Below are 20,498 nucleotides of genomic sequence, written 5' to 3'. Positions count from 1 at the left end.
TTTTTAAGATGCAGTCTATGATTATAAATATTTTCTCGTATTTGAAAAACACCTTGGTGGGATTCGAACTTGGGACCTCGGGACCTCTGGATCGTGAGCCAACTGCCTTACATGGTAGACTACTTCTTAATTTGATGTAAGTGTTATATATAGTCTACATATGTCACAACCAGCGCAAATATATAATTTTTCAAAAATTATCTTAAGAAACAAATTTAGTTTAAAAAGAGTATATAGCTGCACAAATTTTTAATATTGACATTATATTTATTATATGTACATAAAAGCAGTACGTAAATGCATTCTACTAAATTAGTACATATAATATACAGGGTGTCCGAAAAATTGCCTACTCCACTTCGGGAGGTGATTCGGGACCCAAAAACAAGCAAAAAAGTTCATACAAACATAAGTCCGGAAATGAACCGTTTCCGAGTTATAGCCACTTTTATGTTCAAAAATCGTAATTTAGAATCCGCTTGGCATCCTTCTTTCTTAATTATTTCTTAAATTAAAAATTTTTATTTTTAAATATTTTTAATTTTTTTAATTTTAATTTTTTTATTTTTTTTCAATTTTTTAATATTTGTAAATACGATTACATTACTTTTAAAAGAAATCAGTTGTTTTCACGGCTACTTGAAATCAGTTGTTTTTACGGCTATTCAAAATCAGTTGTTTTCACGGTTATTCAAAATCAGTTGTTTTCACGGCTACTTGAAATCAGTTGTTTTCACGCCTATTCAAAATCAGTAAGTAAATCACGGCTTTTCAATAAGTTTCAAATTATTATTTAACAACACCTTATTTTTAGGTTGTATCTAATCTTTCCGTATTCATATCAATGGATCGTTTAAGTTTTAATGAATTAGCTGATATGCATCTTATGTATGGTCTTGCTCAAAGTAATGCTGCCGAGGCAAGAAGATTATACATCCAGTCTTTTCTAAATCGAGATGTACCGGGAATAGCGTCTTTTCGAAATGTAGACAAGAAACTTGAGAGAATTTGGTAATTGTAATTAAAAAAAATTAAAAATAAAAATTTACGATTTTTGAACATAAAAGTGGCTATAACTCGGAAACGGCTCATTTCCGGACGTATGTTTGTATGAACTTTTTTGCTTGTTTTTGGGTCCCGAATCACTTCCCGAAGTGGAGTAGGCGATTTTTCGGACACCCTGTATAATATACGTACGTATATGTGTATATATATATATATATATATATATATATATATATATATATATATATGTAGGTCTAGAGGTATGTTCCGGGACTGTTTACGTTTTTTGAAATGTACAGTCCTGGAATATAACGCATATATATGTAATCAGATTCAAAAAATTGTCCCGAAACGTGCCGTAGGACATGAATTTTTTCCAGGACAGTCCTGGAAACTGCCAAATGTCCTGGAATATACCGATGTAAAAAAATAAAAGTCCCGGAACATACTTCCGGACCTACATATATATATATATATGTCTTTTAATATGTTGCAATGCCACCTTGCAGCAATATTACTGCAAGATTGCCACAATATTGTATTTCAATATTGCTGCAATGTTGCTGCAACTTTACGCTGTAAGTGCAATGTGGCAATATTCTGCAATGTTGCTGCAATTTTACGCTGCAAGTGCAATGTGGCAATATTGCTGCAAGATTGCTGCAATTTTACACTGCAAGTGCAATGTGGCAATATTGCTGCAATGTTGCTGCAATATATCGTGCTGTTAGGGATGCTATATGTTACAGTATTGCTTTCCATCAGTGGATGTTCATGCAGTCCAGAGCAGCACCAAGTAGTTTGATAGAAAAGTAAAAGATTTATTTATTAGATATGTAAGTAAGAAAAAGTTAAATTTGATATAAACCATACTTTCCAATATTAATAGTCAATACTGAAAATCCAAAGTATACGTGTAACATCAACTACAGATTTTCAGTATACATAGATAGTGAATATCACAATACAGATTCATACTTAACCTACTTTTATGTTTAAAATATATAATTAGATGTAAATAATAATTACTGTTTTTGTATTATGTTCCTTACAAAAAAGTATTACTAACTGGTTAGTAATAAATACTTATTTTGTGTATTAATAATACTAAAATTAAGTATTTATTAGTACTTGAATCACTGTGATTCAAGTATTGCACAGTATTTTATTACTGGTCAGTAATTTATGAAAGTAGTATTTAATACAGGACGAGTATTGAATACTTAGTATTAAATTTCTGATGAGAAAGCATTTAATACTAGGTGATAAATACTTGTGTAATAAATACTTGTGTTGAATTACTTGTGTTGAATTTCAATGTTAATACTGAAATACTGGACCGAGGATTCCATGTGTAATAAATCACTGGCCAGTATTTTAATGTTAATACTCAAGTACTGAACTAAATATTCCATGTGAAATTAATCACTGACCAGTACTACAATTTGTATAGAAACATTATAATGGGTAATTCCTGATAATATTAAGGAAGAGAGATAAAAGTAAGGCACAAATACATTTTATATGAAGGTCTGTACTAATTCGTCGTGATAAAAGTGTACAAGTTTTGAAATAGTACTGCGGATATCATTCTTATATCCAATTCAAAATTTTATTACTCTTTTTAAACTGAATTTGTTTCTTAAGACGATTTTTGAAAAATTATATATTTGCGCTGGTTATGACACATGTAGACTATATATAACACTTACATCAAATTAAGAAGTAGTCTACCACGTAAGGCAGTTGGCTCACGATCCAGAGGTCTCGAGTTCGAATCCCACCAAGGTAAGTGTGTTTTTCAAATACCAGAAAATATTTATAATTATAGACTGCATCTTAAGAAACAAATTTAGTTATAAAATAATAATTAAATTTCGAAAAAAATAATTTTTTTTATGCCGAGTAAATATCAGAAATCGAAATATCGGTGAGTAATTCAATACTAAGCACCAGTAGTTCTGTATAGTATTAATCACTACCTATAATATTTATCACTACCAGTATTTTCCCAGTATTTCCCAAATAAATATTGACAGTATTAAATCACTGAGATTTTAAGTATTTAGTCAGTAATACTTGCAATGTTGCATTATTGCTTTCCATCAGTGGAAGTTCACGCAGAGCAGCACCAAGCAGTTTGATTTCTATCAAACTCATCTGAGCGACAGCTTCATTTATTAGATACATAAGTAAGAAAAATTTAAACTTGGTATAAACTGCGTTCCAATATTTTAATATCCAGTACTGAAAATCTAAAGTGTATGTATATAATATTAACCATAGATTTTCAGTATAGACAGTGAATATCGGAACACGTCATACTTAACCTCGTAGTTTTAATATGTAATTATGTATGAAATAAACAGGGTGATTTTTATTTCGTGTGCCAATCATCTCCGCTATAATTATCTCAGAAAGTATTGATTTATTGGAAAAATGTTTCAGATAAAAGTTGGAGAGTTCAAAGAGGACCAATAGACAATTTTATTAGATTTTGAGTCCGGGACCTGTGTTATTAAGCCTAATAGGATCCAAGTCAAATTATTTAAATAGAAACCCCCTTTTGCTTCCTTATAGAGGAAGCTTTGTTTTCGTGAATTTCGTATATGAACCTTCGATTGCGTTTAAGTTGAGTTTAGTCAACCAAATTAAAAAAAAAATTATATATAAAATAGGGGTAGAAGAAACCAACGAAGAGATTGGTTTTTGAGTTTTTTCTGCCAATATGTTCAGATTGTTGTAAAACGTCGAAATATCGCCTAAAAAAAAATGTCCGTATGTGTGTGTGTATGTGCAAATTTAATGTCTGTGGTTGCTCTAACTTCCGCAAATATTGAGATATCGGGTTGTTTTTTTTTTAATCAATAGAGTATTATTCAAGGAAGGTTGGTATTGAATTTGGCGATGATCGGTAAAAAGAGGTTCTTTTTTAAAAAAAATTTGAATTTTTTTAGAAATGTCCGTGGTTGCTCTAACTTCCGCAAATTTAAAGATATCAATCTATTTCTAATTTTATTATATTTTTTAGTCTTTTCTACCCCTATTTCATATATAATTTTTTAAGATTTGGTTGATTAGACTTAGCTTTATACGCGATCAAAGGTCCATAATTTTGATCGCATATAAAGCTAAGTCTAATCAACCAAATGTAAAAAAATTATATATGAAATAGGGGTAGAAAATACCGAAGTAAAAATTGTTTTTTGAGTTTTCGATGCCATTGGTTGATTAGACCCAGCTTTTATACGCGATCAAAGGTCCATAATTTTATCATCGTATATAAAGCTAAGTTTAATCAACTGAATTTAAAAGAATCATATATGAAATAGTGGTAGGAAAGACCGAAGTAAAAATTGTTTTTTGAGTTTTCGATGCCAATGTGTTGCTTATGTTCGAAAACGTCGAATTTAAATTTTTTGAAGATCGGTTTTGAGGATTGGCTATCCATCAAATAACTTAGGGTAGATTGAGGCGAATCGGATTAATATAAGTTGTAAGATAATTTTCGTTAGTATTTTATTTTAAACAAGCAATTTTATTGTGCTAATTAGTAATCCGATTTGCCTCAGTCTACCCTATACATTTTTTAGGCAGAAATCGATAACCCTTTCATTAATCTTCGCCAAATTCGAAACAACCTCCCTTTAATGATATCTTATATATAAGATTACGTGTATGATTTGTACACTTTTTAGGCAAAAATTGGTAACCCCTTCACCGATCATTGCCAAATTCAACATCAATATATCTTTAATAATACTCTATCCATAAAAAAAAGTGTGCAAGTAGAAACTTGCACATTGCTTCCTCATAGTTTTTAAGTGTGCAAGTAGAAACTTGCACATTGCTTCCTCATAGTTTTTTAGTGTGCAAGTAGAAACTTGCACATTGCTTCCTCATAGTTTTTAAATGTGCAAGTAGAAACTTGTACATTGCTTCCTCATAGTTTTTAAGTGAGCAGTAGAAACTTGCACATTGCTTCCTTATAGTTTTTAAGTGTGCAAGTAGAAACCTGCATTGCTTCCTCTATGAGGAAGCCAAATTAATAAATATCTACTAATAATTATGCATACAAAAACAGGCTTCCTCATATAGAGGAAGCAATGTGCAGGTTTCTACTTGCACACTTAAAAACTATAAGGAAGCAATGTGCAAGTTTCTACTTGCTCACTTTTTATGGTATCATCTTTTTCTACTAATTAATATGAACAACTTTTGTCTGAAACATTTTTTTATTTGCCTTATACTTTTTGAGATATTCAAGGAAAACTTGGTATTTTTTTCAATATTTAGCTTACAATAGATGTTTGTCAATAAATGTTCGTCGGAGTAAAAAGTGGTACGTACAGGACTTTTTGACTTGATTTGGTTTCAAGAATATACTGTTGCAATAGTATTCTAATTTCTTTAAATAATTATGTACACATAAAAGCTTCAAGAAAATGTATACACAAATATTTAAAGAAATTAAGGTATTATTACAATAGCATATTCTTGAGACCATATCAAGTCAAAAAGTCTTGTATCATTTTCCCCTCCGACAAGAATTTATCAAGATATAAGCTAAATATTAAAAAAATTACCAAATTTTTTTTGAATATCTCAAAAAGTATAAGGCAAATAAAAAATGTTTCAGACAAAAGTTGTTTATATTAATTAGTAGAAAAAGATGATGTAATAAAAAAAGGGAGTTTTTATTTAAAAAATTTGACTTGGACCCTACTGGGCTCAACATGGGTTCCAGACTCAAAATCTAATAAGATCATCCATTATTCCTCTATAAACCCTCCAACTTTTATCTGAAACATTTTTCCAATAAACCAATACTTTCTGAGATAATTAGTGAAAATAATTGGCATACAAAATAAAACTCACCTTGTATAATTATATATAAATAATAATTACAGTTTTTGTATTATGTTATAGTGTTACGTCATTCTTTATCAGTGGAAATTTATACAGTGCAGAGTAGCATTGAGCAGTTTTGAAGAAGAAAGAGATAGAAAGATAATATCAATATTATTTTCTTAATATTGTATGTAATACTATTATTAAAAATAACAATTTGATAAAATTTAATAATATTCATTAAAATGTTTTAATTTTTAGCAATATTAAATAAATATTATCTAATATATTACACAAATAAAATTATTGCGTTTACAATATCAATATTATTTTAAAATTGTATGTAACAATACTATTAAAAATAATTTAATAAAATTTAATAAAAATTATTAAAATGGTTTTTTAATTCCTAGCAATATTATACAAATATCACGCAAATATTATAGTAATTTTACCGTAATATTACTGATATATTGCAGTAATATTACCGCAATATTACTGAAATAAATATCAGTAATATTACTGATATTTATTTTCGCGGACATTTTAATATTACTGAGATATCTCAGTAATATTACTGCAATATTTCTGATACATTTCATTGTAATATTGCAATGGAAAAATAATATTGCTGCAATATTTCTGCAATATTATGTGCTGTGTGGGATAACTTTTATTATAGTTTTTATAAACTATATATCTAAGCAACACCTTAGTCTAGGTAATTTACAGTATCTAGATTTACAAAATCTAGGCTTAAAATTGTAATTAAGCCTAGTATATATAATAAAGTCTTACATAGTTTATATTTGCAACAGCTTCTATGTTAATCACCAAATATAATTAAGGTTATTATTTTTATGATATATATATAAGTTAGATTCTCATTGCATGTTTAGTTTTACTTTTTCATAATAGGCATCTAATAAAGAAGCAGATTATCTTTTAATAAGTCGTGTGAGCTTCTTGGAGTTAAAAAATTACGATTGGAGCTGGATGGGAAACATAACAAGCATTATTCCTTCTGAAGATCCTATTCTTGTCGAAGTTAAAAAGTATTTACATATAAATTGAAGTTGTCACTGCTGAATTTGTACAAATTAGTATGCTGCATTTATGCCATACCGATTACAAGTTCAGCATCTGAACGCGAATTTTCTTCTACAGGTTTGCTTATCACAGCAAAACGTTCTTCGTTAAAATAATCAAAATCTAATAAAATATTATTTATTCTCGATAATTATTTCAAATTAATAAAAGATTATATGTATTTTAAAATAAGTTTTACATTAAGTATAAGTTATATTATTCATATTATTTATACAACTTAATAGACCGTCTTTAATAAGTAAGAAAGAAAGAAGTCTGATATCTGGATGGTTATACAGTAAATTACATTTTATTTTTGTTACGTATGATGGTCAGGAATAACATTTTAAGATAAATTTTATTTTCTTTTGTGAAAGAAAAGATATTAGTAATGCTAATAAAGTGATCGTATTTTGAAAACAAGTGCTGAGTATTTATTGTTTGCTATTTTTGTTCATATTATTTATGAAAAGTTAAAATTGAACTTTATTTTAAGTCAGGAGGATTTAAAAAAATGTATTAACGCCGCCGTTCGCCGTCGCCGCCGATAAATTATCATCCGCCAATTCCGCCGCCGCTGAAAGAGAAAATTATCGGCGAACTTTGCCGCCGCCAAACTATTTTGCTTCAAACGCCGCAATTCACTACCATTCACTATTGCGCTGTTCATAGAGCCTGTAAACGCTAAAGCGGGGAGCACACACTTCTGCACAACGCATAATACGTAAGCATAAGAAAATTGATTGGTCCATACACATGTGCATAAGGAAATAGACCAATCAGTTTTCTTATGCTTACGCATTATGCGTTGTGCAGAAGTGTGTGTCCGTGCCCTTAAGCGGGAAACACAGACTTTTGCATAACGCATTTGATTGGTTTATTTCCTTATGCACATGTATATGGACCAATCAATTTTCTTAAGCGGAGAGCACACACTTCTGCACAACGCATAATGCGTAAGCATAAAAAAATTGATTGATCTATTTTCTTATGCACATGTGTATGGACCAATCAATTTTCTTATGCTTACGCATTATGCGTTGTACATAAGTGTGTGTCCGGGCCCTTATGAGTGCTCCACGCTTTAAGGCCATCGCTCACAAAATGCATAGCTTAGCATAAGCGTAGCATAAGACCGCTAAACCAATGAGCATCCAGCATAAAGTTGCCATATTAATTTACATAAGATGCTCATTGGTCCAGCGGTCTTAAGCCCCTTGCACAATGCCAGGCAACAGGCAATAGGAACAGGAAATAACCAAAAAATCGTTAATTACAACCTAAAAAATTCGAATGCTATGATTGGTTGGCAACAGGCAATAGGCACAGAATTTCCAACGTGACGGAAACTCTGTGTCTATTGCCTGTGTCACTGTTTATTCTGCATGTATACATGATTTCTGATTTCTATTCCCTGTTCCTATTGCCTGTTGCCTGGCATTGTGCAAGGGGCTTTATGCTATGCTTAAGGCCTTCACACACAAATCGACGGAAGACGTAAGACGTAAATCGTAAGGAAATCCACCAATCAGAGTCGACTATTCCCCTCTTTAAGAGGGAAGAAGAGGGGAATAGTCGACTCTGATTAGTGGATTTCCTTACGATTTACGTCTTACGTCTTCCGTCGATTTGTGTGTCCGGGGCTTTATGCAGCCTATGCAATTTCGTGTGCGATGACCTTTACGATTATGCCCATTCTAGACTTGAGAATGATCCTACTTGTGGCTCATCCGACTACACGGTCGTCCGTCTACACTGCACAATTTTTGCTAAGTCTACAATGCGAGTCGTAAAGTCGTGAGTCGTAAGAATTGACCAATCACAATCGAATTTGAAAAGAATAATCGACTGTGATTGGTCAATTCTTACGACTCACGACTTTACGACTTGCATTGTAGACCTAGCATAAGTTGTTTTAGGTTGGTAAGATTGAAAGCTAACTTCAGTATAATTACTATGATTGGCCGCGTTCAGCAGACACAACTGTTGAGTTCGGCTGCGGTCCACTTGACGCTACAAATTTTTTGGAGCGTCCTTCTTCTCGTTCTTTCATTGAGGCTACGGTCAACGTGACGCTACAAATGCTTCGAAGCATTCTTTTCTTTCAATGAAGAAAGAAAGAGAAGAAGAACGCTCCAAAGCATTTGTAGCGTCACGTTGACCGTAGCCTGAAAGAAAAGAGAAGAGGAATGCTTCGAAGCATTTGTAGCGTCAAGTGGACCGCAGCCTACGTCTTATCAACACTCTACGTTGATTAGTTGGTTCTAAAAGTAAGAGCCAATCACGTTCGATTGCTACTGAGCGGTTTGTTCTGCTGAACGCGCCCATTCATACACTTAGATCCAGAGAAGAACCAAAGGTAAGAACCAATCATATTAAAGAATCACTGACCGCTCACTCAACAGTTGTATTTCCTGAATGCGGCCATTAGGCGCGTTCAGCAGACCAAGCCGCTCAGTAGCAGTCGAACGTGATTGGCTCTTACTTTTAGAACCAACCAATCAACGTAGAGTGTTGATAAGACGAACTCAACAGTTGTGTCTGCTGAACGCGGCCATTGTTACCCGTCTATAGGCTGCATTCGGAGAGCGTGCTATTAGCGCTATTGTATCATTCTATCTTTATCGCTCATTAAATGTAAAACAAGGATAGAATAAGTAAATAGCGCTAATAGCGCGCTCCCCGAATGCAGCCATAGTCTTCACTACTGGGCTGCGTTCGGAAACGTCACCCGGGCACGCTCGGCACGCTTCTGCTTTCTGCTCATGGCTCCTGCAATTTTATGTGCTTTTACAGCGCGTGAGCGTCCAAACCGAACGCACCCCATATATTGCACATAACCTAGAAGTTTCTAGTGTTGGCTAGTCTTTCTCTCTCTCTCAGCAATTGCAATTTAAATCGAGAAAAATTCAGAAGGTTGCATTGATTTAGCAGCTCAGCATAATTTATCGATAGGCGCATCGATGCCGAAATACTATTGCGACTACTGTGACACTTATTTAACACATGACTCGCCGAGCGTACGGAAGACCCATTGCCAGGGTCGTAAGCACAAGGATAATGTAAAGTATTTCTACCAGAAATGGATGGAGGAACAGGCCCAGCATTTGATCGACGCGACGACGGCCGCTTTCAAGGCCGGTAAGATTGCCTCCAACCCTTTTGCGGCCAACAAGGGCGCGGCGATACCACCGCCGCCGAACCTCGGCTCCAACCTTGGCTCAAGATCCGGAGTACCGCCACAGGGACCTCCGGGAATGATGCCACCGCCGGGTATGCATCCAGCTGGTCCGATGGGGCCAGGAGGTCCGATGATGATGGGACCGCATGGACCGATGCCACCTCCTATGATGGGCATGAGACCACCTATGATGGGACCGATGGGACCGATGGGTCCTATGATGGGCCCTATAGGTCCTATGGGACACATGAGACCACCGATGAATGGACCGCCGCCTCCAATGGTCGGCCCACCGCCAATGAAGAAATAATCAGACTAAGGACATTTATCTCTTGTGTGTTATGTTGGATTCGATTGAAACCAAACCGAACTTTGGTTGTGAACGTGATTACTAGAGTGATATATTACACATACACTAAATTGCATACATTATTTAAGAGTTCTGTACAAACCGTAACACTAACTACAATTTGGAACTTTCTATAACATTTGTTGTTTATAACATTGATTTGTATCTAAATGATTCATGAATTTTTTTTCAAATGTAACTAACAATTTTCATATATAGTATACATCTTTTTATCACTCATTTAGCGCATTAAATTATAACAATAATAATTTAAAAAGTGGAAGCACCAAGTAAAATATGCAATTTGAACAGTCTGAAATTTTAAATTTTCAAATTTTATATTGCCAAGATAGCTATATAAATACAATAGTAAAATGTTTAATGATAAGCGTGTTAAAACATTAGAACATTAGAATTTTCAAAACAAGATAAAATCATTAATTAATTATTATTAATGTTAATTATATAAGATGTGACAGAAATGCTACAAAATAAATATTTTAAGGTATATTTTTCATTATGCTAATGAATATAATAAAGTAAGCATAAATTGGCAGAATTCTTTAATAATTTGTCCAAAAATATAGCATTACAAAAAAAATAATTGACTTATTTTATTGTAGCGTGTAACATAAAACAAATAATATTTCAAAATATTGTTTTACAATCATCGAGAATGATTCACATAGCAAGGAGTATAATATATATGGTTAAATTTTGTGTGTACTTGTAAAATATTTTACAAGTTTTGCCATAATATATATTCTGTCCTCTATCAAATATATTATATATTTGTCAGGTCGTTTGATATCGTTCAACACAAACATTTTTCCATATGCAATTAAAATGTACAGAATGTCTTCCCAAACCATTTCGTACATTATACGGATGCATGTCAGACGGCGATATCAATGTATTACTGAACGAGCGTGTAATTAATTTTTAGAAACTACTTTTACAAATTTTTGCAATATACATTTACCTCTTTTTGATATTTCTCCTCTATCAAAACCAATTTAGACAACGTCTTGATATGCTTGGGCCTAATTGTCTGATTCCTAATCCGTCTTTGCATTTCGTCTGCTGCATTCATCATATGTGGTACTTTAAAAGCACGAGCCTTTCTTATAAGACCTACCGCTGTAGCTATACTATTCTCTATTTTGATATTTAATTTTTTTAATCTCTTTTTGTGTGTTTTCGTCAAACGTGGTATGTGTACCATGTTATTCACATTTATGTTCCGTTTATTTTCAAATAGATTAGGTTCGATGTTTACTTCGCTTGTTGATAATTGACTTTCGTTTCTTTCATAATCTTTAAGCGACACGGGCTCGATATTTAATGGCATAATAATCTTAGAATCCTGCGTAGAAGAATATATTGTTATCTCATCGCAACTGCGATCCGTTGTTTTGCTCGTCTCAAGCGCAATATTGTTCATATTTTGTCCCTCAACTAATATTTCATTATTCTGTTGATTAATTGCGGAATAATTTTCGAAGTTGATGTTCTGTGGGACGCAAGATGCCGTGGATGAAGAATATACATTGTACACAACGTTTCCTTGGTCACGTACCGTTATCTCCTGCTGCATCTGCTGTGAATTTTTCTCATCATTCTTCTTCTTTTCCTCAAACTCGATGCGACGTAACATGTTCCGTACGTTCTCCGATGTGTGAGGTACAAATAGCTGATTGTAAAGCAAAATAAGTCTGAGATAAGTGGAAGTGTCAAGTCTTTCGCCCATCAGATGTCGATCCGATTCGAATTTCCTCATAAAAAGTTGAAACATACGTACTAAACGATTTGGTTCAGATTCCGTATTGGCAATCATCAGAAGCCTGGTTTGCAATCGCCACAACTTTTTTCGCGACTGATTATATATTTTCGTATTCTTTTCGTGTTGTACTAACTTAATTTTCTCATTGTTTATACAACTATAAATCCATCGCGGATCATTCATTCCTCCTATATGTTCAGCATAACATGTGAAACGCATTTTCTCGAGTTGCGGCATTCTTGAATTCAGGAAGTTGAACATCTTTATAGGATTTATAGGTGGAGTAGTCACGTCTATCCCATAATCTTTCTCATCATCTCGGAGGTTAAGCCAATACCTCAACAAATCATACAACTCCTCTATATATTCTTTCATTCCTAGTAAGTGTAATTGTAGATTCCGACGGTTGGTAAAGCCTATCTTCACTTCAAACTCTATTGGTTTCTCAAGCAATGTGTTAAGAAAAACCGGAGCAACCTTGCGGTTTATTAAACTCTTTAACATAGGTTTTCTGCTACAAAAATACATACTAAGATTTTTCAAAATCATCCGCGCGTCCTGGTGATTTTTGTTGCGAAAATGACCATAGGAATATATAATGTCAATAAATTTTACGTTATTTACTTTGGTTTGTCTGAGCTTTGTTCTTATGGGCCAAATATTAATTACTGCGGGAGAAGAATTTTCTTCCATTTGTGAAATGTCCTCAGCTTCTTTTGGTAGAATATAAAAATTAATACGTGATGATAACGTGTCTATATTGGCAGAAGGTTCCACGTCTTCGGTCCTTGCATGTTGTATATTAGTAGAATTTGGTGAAATCAATGTTTTACTTCCTGTCGCGCCAGACGGCAAGAAATCAGTTTCGGGATTAGATCCAGAGGAACTTGGCGCGCATGAGCCATATGTGGGCCCATCTGTATAATTTGTGACGACAGCTGGAGTAGGGAAGTTCTCAGACCATCGATATTCCCTGCATGTGGACGATTCATGACCGCGCTTGGTACAATTACAGCAATACAACAATCTCGATGGCTTCATCACGTTACCCAGATCCTGCGGTGCACTATTCATGTCGATCGTCTGATGGTATCGTCGCCAAAGATCAGGACATTGCTCTTGTTCATGTCCTACCGAATTACACATAGTACAGTATAGAACGCGACAATATTCACACGTGTTACGAAATGTGTTCTGCTGCTTACCACATGTCAGGCACATCTTCTGCGGGCATCGAAACTCCATGTGGCCCTTCATACCGCACATGTGGCAACACGATATTCCACGTGGTGATAAACAATCATAGCGCTGGTGGCCTTCCTGATGGCAATTAGTGCATTTGACGTTCCAAAATCTACGTCTGCTAGAGGGACACGGCATTAAGTCTTCATCGAGGATCGCCCACATTCGTGGATCTTTTGACATCCCTTGCTGTAACTTTCCAACGTCAAAATTCTCTTGGCCATGACTCGAGTTGTAGTAATGTCTCATCTCCTCCAATATTGACTCGTTACACGTTGCGTTCTTTTTTTTTCCACCATTGTTATCTTGCGGCATAACGTCTTCGTTATTCTGCTGTATCGTGCACTGTCGCTTTTGTTTAGGATTGTTGTCAACCTCGTTATTGCATTGTCTCTTCCCGTCTATTGCTGGATTACATGACTCCAGTCCCGAGTCACGCAATCCATAGTTTGTATTGTCTTGATCTGTATGCCTAACATTGTATACATTACTTTTGTCAATATTTTGTTGCATCCTTATTTGTGATTTTTTTCCTGATATTACAGACATTTCTTGTTGAAGATTGGTATTATTTTCGTTTTTTCTTTTCAACTTATTCTGCGGTGATTTTTTCTTGCAGTTTTGATTTTTATCCTCAATCGATTTACTTCCTTGATTTGCCACGGTACTTTTGGACAGCTGCTTAATTTCACTTACACTTTTAGCGCCTCTCTGAATTGCTGTACAATTCAAAACAATATCTTCTGTAACTTCTTGCACACAAGTTGATGTTTGGATACTTTTATCGGGATTTATTGTATTGGTATTCTTACTTTTGAAAGATGTATTCTGACGACCACTTAATATTTCTATGACTTCTAATTCATGATTTGAAGTACTTCTTGAATTTGTTTTTGTTGAAGCAATGTTCTTCCATTTTTTCAAAATCAAATCTATCCCTGAACTTGTATTGGTTTCTTCATCAGAATCTTGCAAATCTATGAGCGGCGGTTCTGGTTTTGGTGGAATAGGTACTTCACATATGGATTCTTCAGAGTCGGAATTGTCTTCATCTTTATCGGTTTGTTTGGCTGAAAGCCTCTGTTTCTTCACACATTTCGAAACAACATTGTACTTTGAATATGCTGTATCATTATGGTCTTTCTCAAAGCTTTCTTGATGTTCATTTTTCGTATATTTGGAAGATTTATAATTTTTAGAAGAATTTACTTCGTTTTCCTTTCCTTGTGTAACTAGAAGATCTTCTGGACTTCCATTGTCACATCCATGTGCCGAAGGATTCATCTCTCTACCAGCCAATGTATTGATTTGAGTAAATTCTGTCCGATCTGTAGAGGGCATCGTCTGAGAATCTGCTGAATATCGTATATACATATTATTGCAAATTAATTGTTCTGCAATTCAATGGAATTCTTTTTTAAAGTATTCTAATCATAACATTCTATTAATATTTTCGACTTCTTAGTTTTACTAGCTTTACCTCCAGCGGTTTTAGATGCCAAAGGTTGCTCTTCAGATTCGTGTTGCAGCATGTCTGATTTAACATTCGTCTCAGTGGTCATGCTATCAAGTTGAATCGTCCTTGGAGCATCTGTGGTTCTTGAATCACCTTTAATGTCCGAATCAGTTTGAATCGAGAAATCATAGTAGATTCCTTCATACAATCGAGCCTGCAACTCGCTATCATCAAAGTTGTCGGTTTTGTAAAAATCTATAACATACAACTGTCATAATTAATAATCACGTCGTTATCATAAAAATCATAATATATTTTTGGTAATTGAGTGAGATAATTGCTGGTTTCAAAGAATGTTAATTATGAAGAAGAGGGGTTTTCTCACCAATTTGGCTGAAACTTTACAATTTTATGTATTTTGGTGCGTAAAACATGAATCTATAAGTTAAAATTGTCGCTCTCAATTAGGGGAAAAAAGTTACTAAGTACTAAAGTTAACAGTTGCGTGGTTAAGATGTCTGTCATTTATTATACTTTGTATTTATAAACTAGAAGAGTTGTTTCAACTATTCTCTTCTTTAACAAAAAACATAAATTATTATTTTAAGTATCAACTTTAGTACTTAATAACTTTTTTCTTAATTGAGAGCGACAATTTTAACTTATAGATTCATGTTTTACGCACCAAAATACACAAAATTGTGAAGTTTTAGCCAAATTGGTGAGGAAGCCCCTCTCCTTCATAATTAAAAAAGAATCGTTGATTATTCACCTTCGAACAAATTGTTCTTCCTCTCAGTGATGCCGTCTGACATGACTCCTGAATATTTCTTAGATAAATCGGAAGTAATTGAAAAAATTTTGATTGTAACCGACTAATACTATTGAAATATAACAATGAATTTTATGGCAAGCACATAAACGGTACTCGACATTTCTGCGGGAACTACCATACACGTGCTACTAGATCCATTAAAACCCGATTTTCTTTTTTTTCGTGATTGAGTGGCACCAAGGCGATTATTCTCCTCAAATTCGGCTGTGATTGGTCAATTTTCCACGACCCACGACCCACGACCCGCATTATGATTATTCTACATAGAAGTCGTAGTCGTGAGTTGTAAGAAATTGACCAATCACAGATTGAATATTCTCCTCAACTTCGAATGTGATTGGTCAATTTCTTACAACTCACGATTACGACTTCTATGTAGAATAACCTTTAGGGCCCGGACACACACAACTTTCGTAGAACGTAATGCTAGGGCTGCGTTCCTTTTGATGCTTTCAGCGCTGTAAGCATTATTCTATCTCCGTTGCACATTGAATATCAAATAGAGATGGAGCGACGCTTTCAGCGCTGAAAGCGTCAAAAGGAACGCAGCCAAGAGGTTTGTTCGCGTCGCATACTCCAATATACACCAGAGACACTTGGATCACGGGTAAAGGGTGGCGATTGGAGCAGATGAGTTTTTGGAGTGCGTTGGAGTGAGTAGGAGCATGGTGGGGCGTGCGACGCAAACAAACCTTTGTATTATGCTGGGTCTACAATGCGAGTCGTAAAATCGTGAGTCGCAAGAATTGACCAATCACAGTCGATTATTCTCCTCAAATTCGATTGTGATTAGTTAATTCTTGCGACTCACGACTTTGCGACTCGCATATTGTAAACCCAGCATTTAGCGTTTTCGATTTACTCGACCCGACTCGGGTCGCATCAATGGACGTGGAATACCTACATAGATATGTATGTATTCCACGTCAATAATGCTAAAGTCCTGTATACATGATGCGACCCGAGTCGGTTTGAATCGCAAATCGAAAACGCCATTAATCATAATCGTAAAGGCCATTGCACGTAACAAAGTTTTAGTCATAATCGTAAGGTTGTAAGAAAATAGACCAATCACAGTCGATTATTCTCCTCGCGCTTGAAGAATAATCAAGTGTGATTGGTCTATTTTCTTACGGCCTTACGATTAAAACTAAAACTTTGTTACGTGCAATGGCCTTAATGCCGTAAGAAAATAGACTAATCACACTCGATTATTCTACGAACTCAAGGAGAGTAATCGACTGTGATTGGTCTATTTTCTTACGGCCTTACGATTATGACTAAGGCCGGTATTCATAGTTATTTAAGACCGTCGTAAGGGGATCCTAAAGCGAAGCCCGAACTTCCTCGATGTCGGTAATGTCAACATTTCTAATCCTGTTTTCTATGTCATATATCTATATCTGTCCTTGTCTAACGAGAGGCATCTGTCCTTGTTTCGATTGCTGCGCTATCTCTCGCTACACGCAATACTGCTGGTCCGGTGTCATCACGTACATTACGTTATTGGTTACGACCGTTACGGCGATATACGTTTCTTGTGCGTTGATCTACGTTACGTTACTATGCGAGAGCTAGTGCGGAGGCGCTAACCGATACGTTTCTTGTGCGTTGACTAACGTTACGTTACGCTACGTAACCATACGAAAGTCGTGTGCGGTGGCTCTTACGTGCAATGGCCTTAAGTTTTAATGCTTTAAGTTTTTCTATGTGCCCGGGCCTTAGGCCCGGTCTACAATGGATGTCGGAAGTCGGAGTCGTAAGAAATTGACCAATCACAATCTATTATTCTCCTTGCGGTCGAAAAATAATGAACTGTGATTGGTCAATTTCTTACGACTCCGACTTCCGACATTCATTGTAAACCGGGCCTTAATGCTTGGTCTACAATGCGAGTCGTAAAGTCGTGAGTCGTAAGAATTGACCAATCACAATCGAATTTGAGAAGAATAATCGACTGCGATTGGTCAATTTTTACGACTCTCATTGTAGACCTAGCACCCTAGCAGAGCCGATACACATTTTTCTTCGCACGTCGAGAAAGCTGACAGGTTAGGTTATGTTGTAACGCCAGACAAGCGTCCCTAACAATAAGAGCAAAAAGTCGACTTTAAGTCGACTTCTACCGATACTGACTTGGCAGAAAGTCGACTTTTTTAAGGACGAAAGTCGACTTGAAGTCGACTTGAAGTCGGCGAATGTCTCAAAAAACGCCGACTAAAAGTCGACTTTCCGTCATGACGGGAAGTCGACTTTTCGTCATGACGGGAAGTCGACTTCTTGTCATGACGGAAAGTCGACTTTTAGTCGGCGTTTTTTGAGACATTCGCCGACTTCAAGTCGACTTTCGTCCTTAAAAAAGTCGACTTCTCTGCCAAGTCAGTTTCGGTAGAAGTCGACTTCAAGTCGACTTCCCGTCATGACGGAAAGTCGACTTCCCGCCAACTTTTAAAGTCGATAAAATAAACCGCCGCCTCGTACGTCTGGAGGTCGGTTGTGTATCTTGAAATGAGGTAAAAATGACAAAAGTTAACAGATTTTATTAGATTTTGATAAATAAAATCGTAGATACGCTAATAAATTTTCTCACTTTTGTAATTTTTACCTCATTATTTCAAGATACACAATCGACTTTTTGCTGGAAGGCTAAAACTGATGCATTTCGATTTTTTTTCATATATAAAATAATTTAATTATCTAAAAAACTGTATAATTACAATCCTAATGTTTTATTCTTAATTACAAAGGCGGCCACTGTGTGCCGTCATATCTGTGCCACTTCTGCGTGCGCGGATTCCGGCAGCCACTTCTTGTAAGCTGACAACAGAACTAAAATTATAAATATATAATATCCACAGACTTTTATACTAGACCATTAACATCTATGGACGCACTGCCGAAAAGCTGATGCGAGTGCAAGGTGCAAGTGTTAAGTGAAGGGTGCGCGGCCATATTGAATTAACAATAAGTCACTATCGGGTGTTCAGTTGCTCATGATGTGCGTTTATCTGCATTCGTTATTACAGTACATAACGAAGCAGGCGAATGTTTTTGTGTTAAATATTGGTACATGTTATCAATAAGTTTGTAAGTCATGCCTTCAACGTGTAGCTACTTGAATGCCGAAATCGAACCACTACTCCTATAGTATTAAACCCTTTCTTTTGCACATTCTGTATATGCCAGACTATTGTATAGAAATCTTGTATAAAAGCACTTGTATAGAATCTGTAGTATAAGTATAGCATATCTTGACTAAAATCAACATGGCGGCAAGCATCACGGCCGAGATGCCTGTCAACGGTCTAGTATTGTATAGAAGTCTACTCGATGATAATATCTAAATATTATTTTATAAATTAAAATCTCACATTTTTCATCCAAACCCCAGATTTCTAGCAGTTTGTATTTGGACACGACTCCCTGCGACTGCAACGTTTGTACTATGTATGTACTTGCTTGAGTGCGTGGTATCAACCTGAAAAAATCGTATTGAATTGATGTAATCTATTCGATGAATCAACGTGAAATCGAAAGGAGATAGAATAACGATTTACCTGGCCCATGACTTGGTGATGCTCCCAGGTGTCGTCAGCAACGACGGAACAAATCGTTTCAGCTTAGGGTACACTTGACCCTTCAAGAAGAAATACGCGAACCACTTTACACCGTCCACAGATGCTCTATATCCTTCGATGGTAGTCCCCATCCGGCCTTTCCAAATGTACCAGACACGCGGCAAATGATCTTCCCGGTTCCTTGATTATATCTATAAATGAGAATAATATTCGATCATAATGAAGATTAATATCTTTGTAAATAAATAAGAAAAACATTATAAAGCAACAATTGTGATAAAAATACCTTGGCAGTGGATCAACCAATGGTTCACTAAGATGGCATAGCGTGGAAGCGAATTTCGGCAATCATTTGGGTTCTATCGCCGTGACACCTCGCATATACATCTTATTCGTTTCGTACACCTCTTTATAAACCACCTATTCCGGACTGATTTTCCGTAGAACGCACGAAGAATGCATGAACACAGGTTCCTCCATTTCTGATGGTGTTCTGAAAGATGGTTCAGAATGGAGAGGTCGCATTCAATAGGTCTTAATTATCGATGATAATTAATAACACACCATACCTAACCTCTAAAGCATATTTCCACTTGGCCTTATCCTGATCCTCTTTTAGATCCGCCATACCTGCAAGAACTATCTGGCGCAGCAATTTCGCTTCCATGTCGGTTGGTAACGGCATTCTGTAACAATTCTTGTTGTAGACAATGGCTGCGTTCGGGAAGCGCGCTATTAGCGCTATTGCATCATTCTATCTTTATCGCTCATCAGGTGTAAAACAAGGATAAAATAAGCAAATAGCACTAATAGCGTCTTCCCGAACGCACCTAATGTAGACAACCGTCTCAAACATATTGCAACATACATAACAGTCAAATTCCAGTATTTTGATCTAATCGAGGAAGTCAACGGGAAGACAATGATGACGACAACGACGACGTTTCGTGGCGGTGGTTGATAGCGCGGCGCTTTTCGACGTCTTATCGTGTCCTGTCTCGCGGCATGTATTCCTTGCACTCGCGTAAACATTAATTTTTTCCTCCAGCCTCCTCGAGATTCGCCGCCATATTGATGATGCATGACGCGCCGCTTGACTGTTTTCCGTCTTTTTATAGTCGACTACTTA

The 20,498-nt window shown here is 35.5% G+C and overlaps 3 protein-coding genes across 12 annotated transcripts; 1 reads left to right on the top strand and 2 right to left on the bottom strand.

The window, feature by feature from the left end:
• The first annotated feature begins 9,663 nt into the window (after positions 1 to 9,663).
• Snrnp-u1-c (small ribonucleoprotein particle U1 subunit C) lies at positions 9,664 to 10,696 on the top strand. The gene has a single exon (XM_071771260.1). It carries the CDS (start codon positions 9,909 to 9,911, stop codon positions 10,434 to 10,436), a length of 528 nt encoding a protein of 175 aa, XP_071627361.1. The 5' UTR covers positions 9,664 to 9,908; the 3' UTR covers positions 10,437 to 10,696.
• A 327-nt stretch (positions 10,697 to 11,023) lies between these two features.
• Positions 11,024 to 15,970, bottom strand: LOC139808802 (uncharacterized). 4 transcript variants are annotated; one of them, XM_071771248.1, is made up of 4 exons: positions 15,729 to 15,970; positions 14,981 to 15,211; positions 12,277 to 14,855; positions 11,024 to 12,168 (listed from the first exon to the last, which is right to left on the bottom strand). In XM_071771248.1, exons 1-4 carry the CDS (start codon positions 15,769 to 15,771, stop codon positions 11,431 to 11,433), a joined length of 3,591 nt encoding a protein of 1,196 aa, XP_071627349.1. In that variant the 5' UTR covers positions 15,772 to 15,970; the 3' UTR covers positions 11,024 to 11,430. The 4 variants fall into 4 exon arrangements, with proteins under 4 accessions (XP_071627349.1, XP_071627341.1, XP_071627333.1 ...); XM_071771240.1 differs by having other exon boundaries at positions 11,024 to 13,388; positions 13,464 to 14,855; positions 15,729 to 15,969; XM_071771232.1 differs by having other exon boundaries at positions 11,024 to 14,852.
• Positions 15,971 to 18,457: 2,487 nt separating this feature from the next.
• Positions 18,458 to 20,458, bottom strand: LOC139810453 (probable ATP-dependent RNA helicase DHX37). Of its 7 annotated transcripts, none has more exons than XM_071774028.1 (6): positions 20,238 to 20,458; positions 19,939 to 20,055; positions 19,656 to 19,862; positions 19,349 to 19,560; positions 19,163 to 19,269; positions 18,458 to 19,019 (listed from the first exon to the last, which is right to left on the bottom strand). In XM_071774028.1, exons 4-6 carry the CDS (start codon positions 19,498 to 19,500, stop codon positions 18,979 to 18,981), a joined length of 300 nt encoding a protein of 99 aa, XP_071630129.1. In that variant the 5' UTR covers positions 19,501 to 19,560; positions 19,656 to 19,862; positions 19,939 to 20,055; positions 20,238 to 20,458; the 3' UTR covers positions 18,458 to 18,978. The 7 variants fall into 7 exon arrangements, 3 of the variants coding, with proteins under 3 accessions (XP_071630129.1, XP_071630109.1, XP_071630118.1); XM_071774008.1 differs by having other exon boundaries at positions 18,458 to 18,620; XM_071774017.1 differs by having other exon boundaries at positions 18,458 to 18,608.
• Positions 20,459 to 20,498: the final 40 nt, after the last annotated feature.

Source organism: Temnothorax longispinosus, chromosome 1 (genome assembly GCF_030848805.1).
Source record: "Temnothorax longispinosus isolate EJ_2023e chromosome 1, Tlon_JGU_v1, whole genome shotgun sequence".
NCBI lineage: Eukaryota > Metazoa > Arthropoda > Insecta > Hymenoptera > Formicidae > Temnothorax > Temnothorax longispinosus.
This window is presented reverse-complemented; position numbering and strand designations above follow the sequence as displayed.

Coding starts and splice junctions, on each gene's coding strand:
- Snrnp-u1-c (XM_071771260.1), top strand. CDS start 9,909: ATGCCGAAATACTATTGCGACTACTGTGACACTTATTTAACACATGAC.
- LOC139808802 (XM_071771223.1), bottom strand. CDS start 15,771: ATGTCAGACGGCATCACTGAGAGGAAGAACAATTTGTTCGAAG. Junction 15,212..15,728: donor GAAGAACAATTTGTTCGAAG/GTGAATAATCAA, acceptor TGTATGTTATAG/ATTTTTACAAAACCGACAAC. Junction 14,856..14,980: donor GGCATCTAAAACCGCTGGAG/GTAAAGCTAGTA, acceptor TACGATATTCAG/CAGATTCTCAGACGATGCCC.
- LOC139810453 (XM_071774008.1), bottom strand. CDS start 19,500: ATGGGGACTACCATCGAAGGATATAGAGCATCTGTGGACGGTGTAAAG. Junction 19,270..19,348: donor ATCACCAAGTCATGGGCCAG/GTAAATCGTTAT, acceptor CGATTTTTTCAG/GTTGATACCACGCACTCAAG. Junction 18,621..19,162: donor CTGGGGTTTGGATGAAAAAT/GTGAGATTTTAA, acceptor TTATAATTTTAG/TTCTGTTGTCAGCTTACAAG.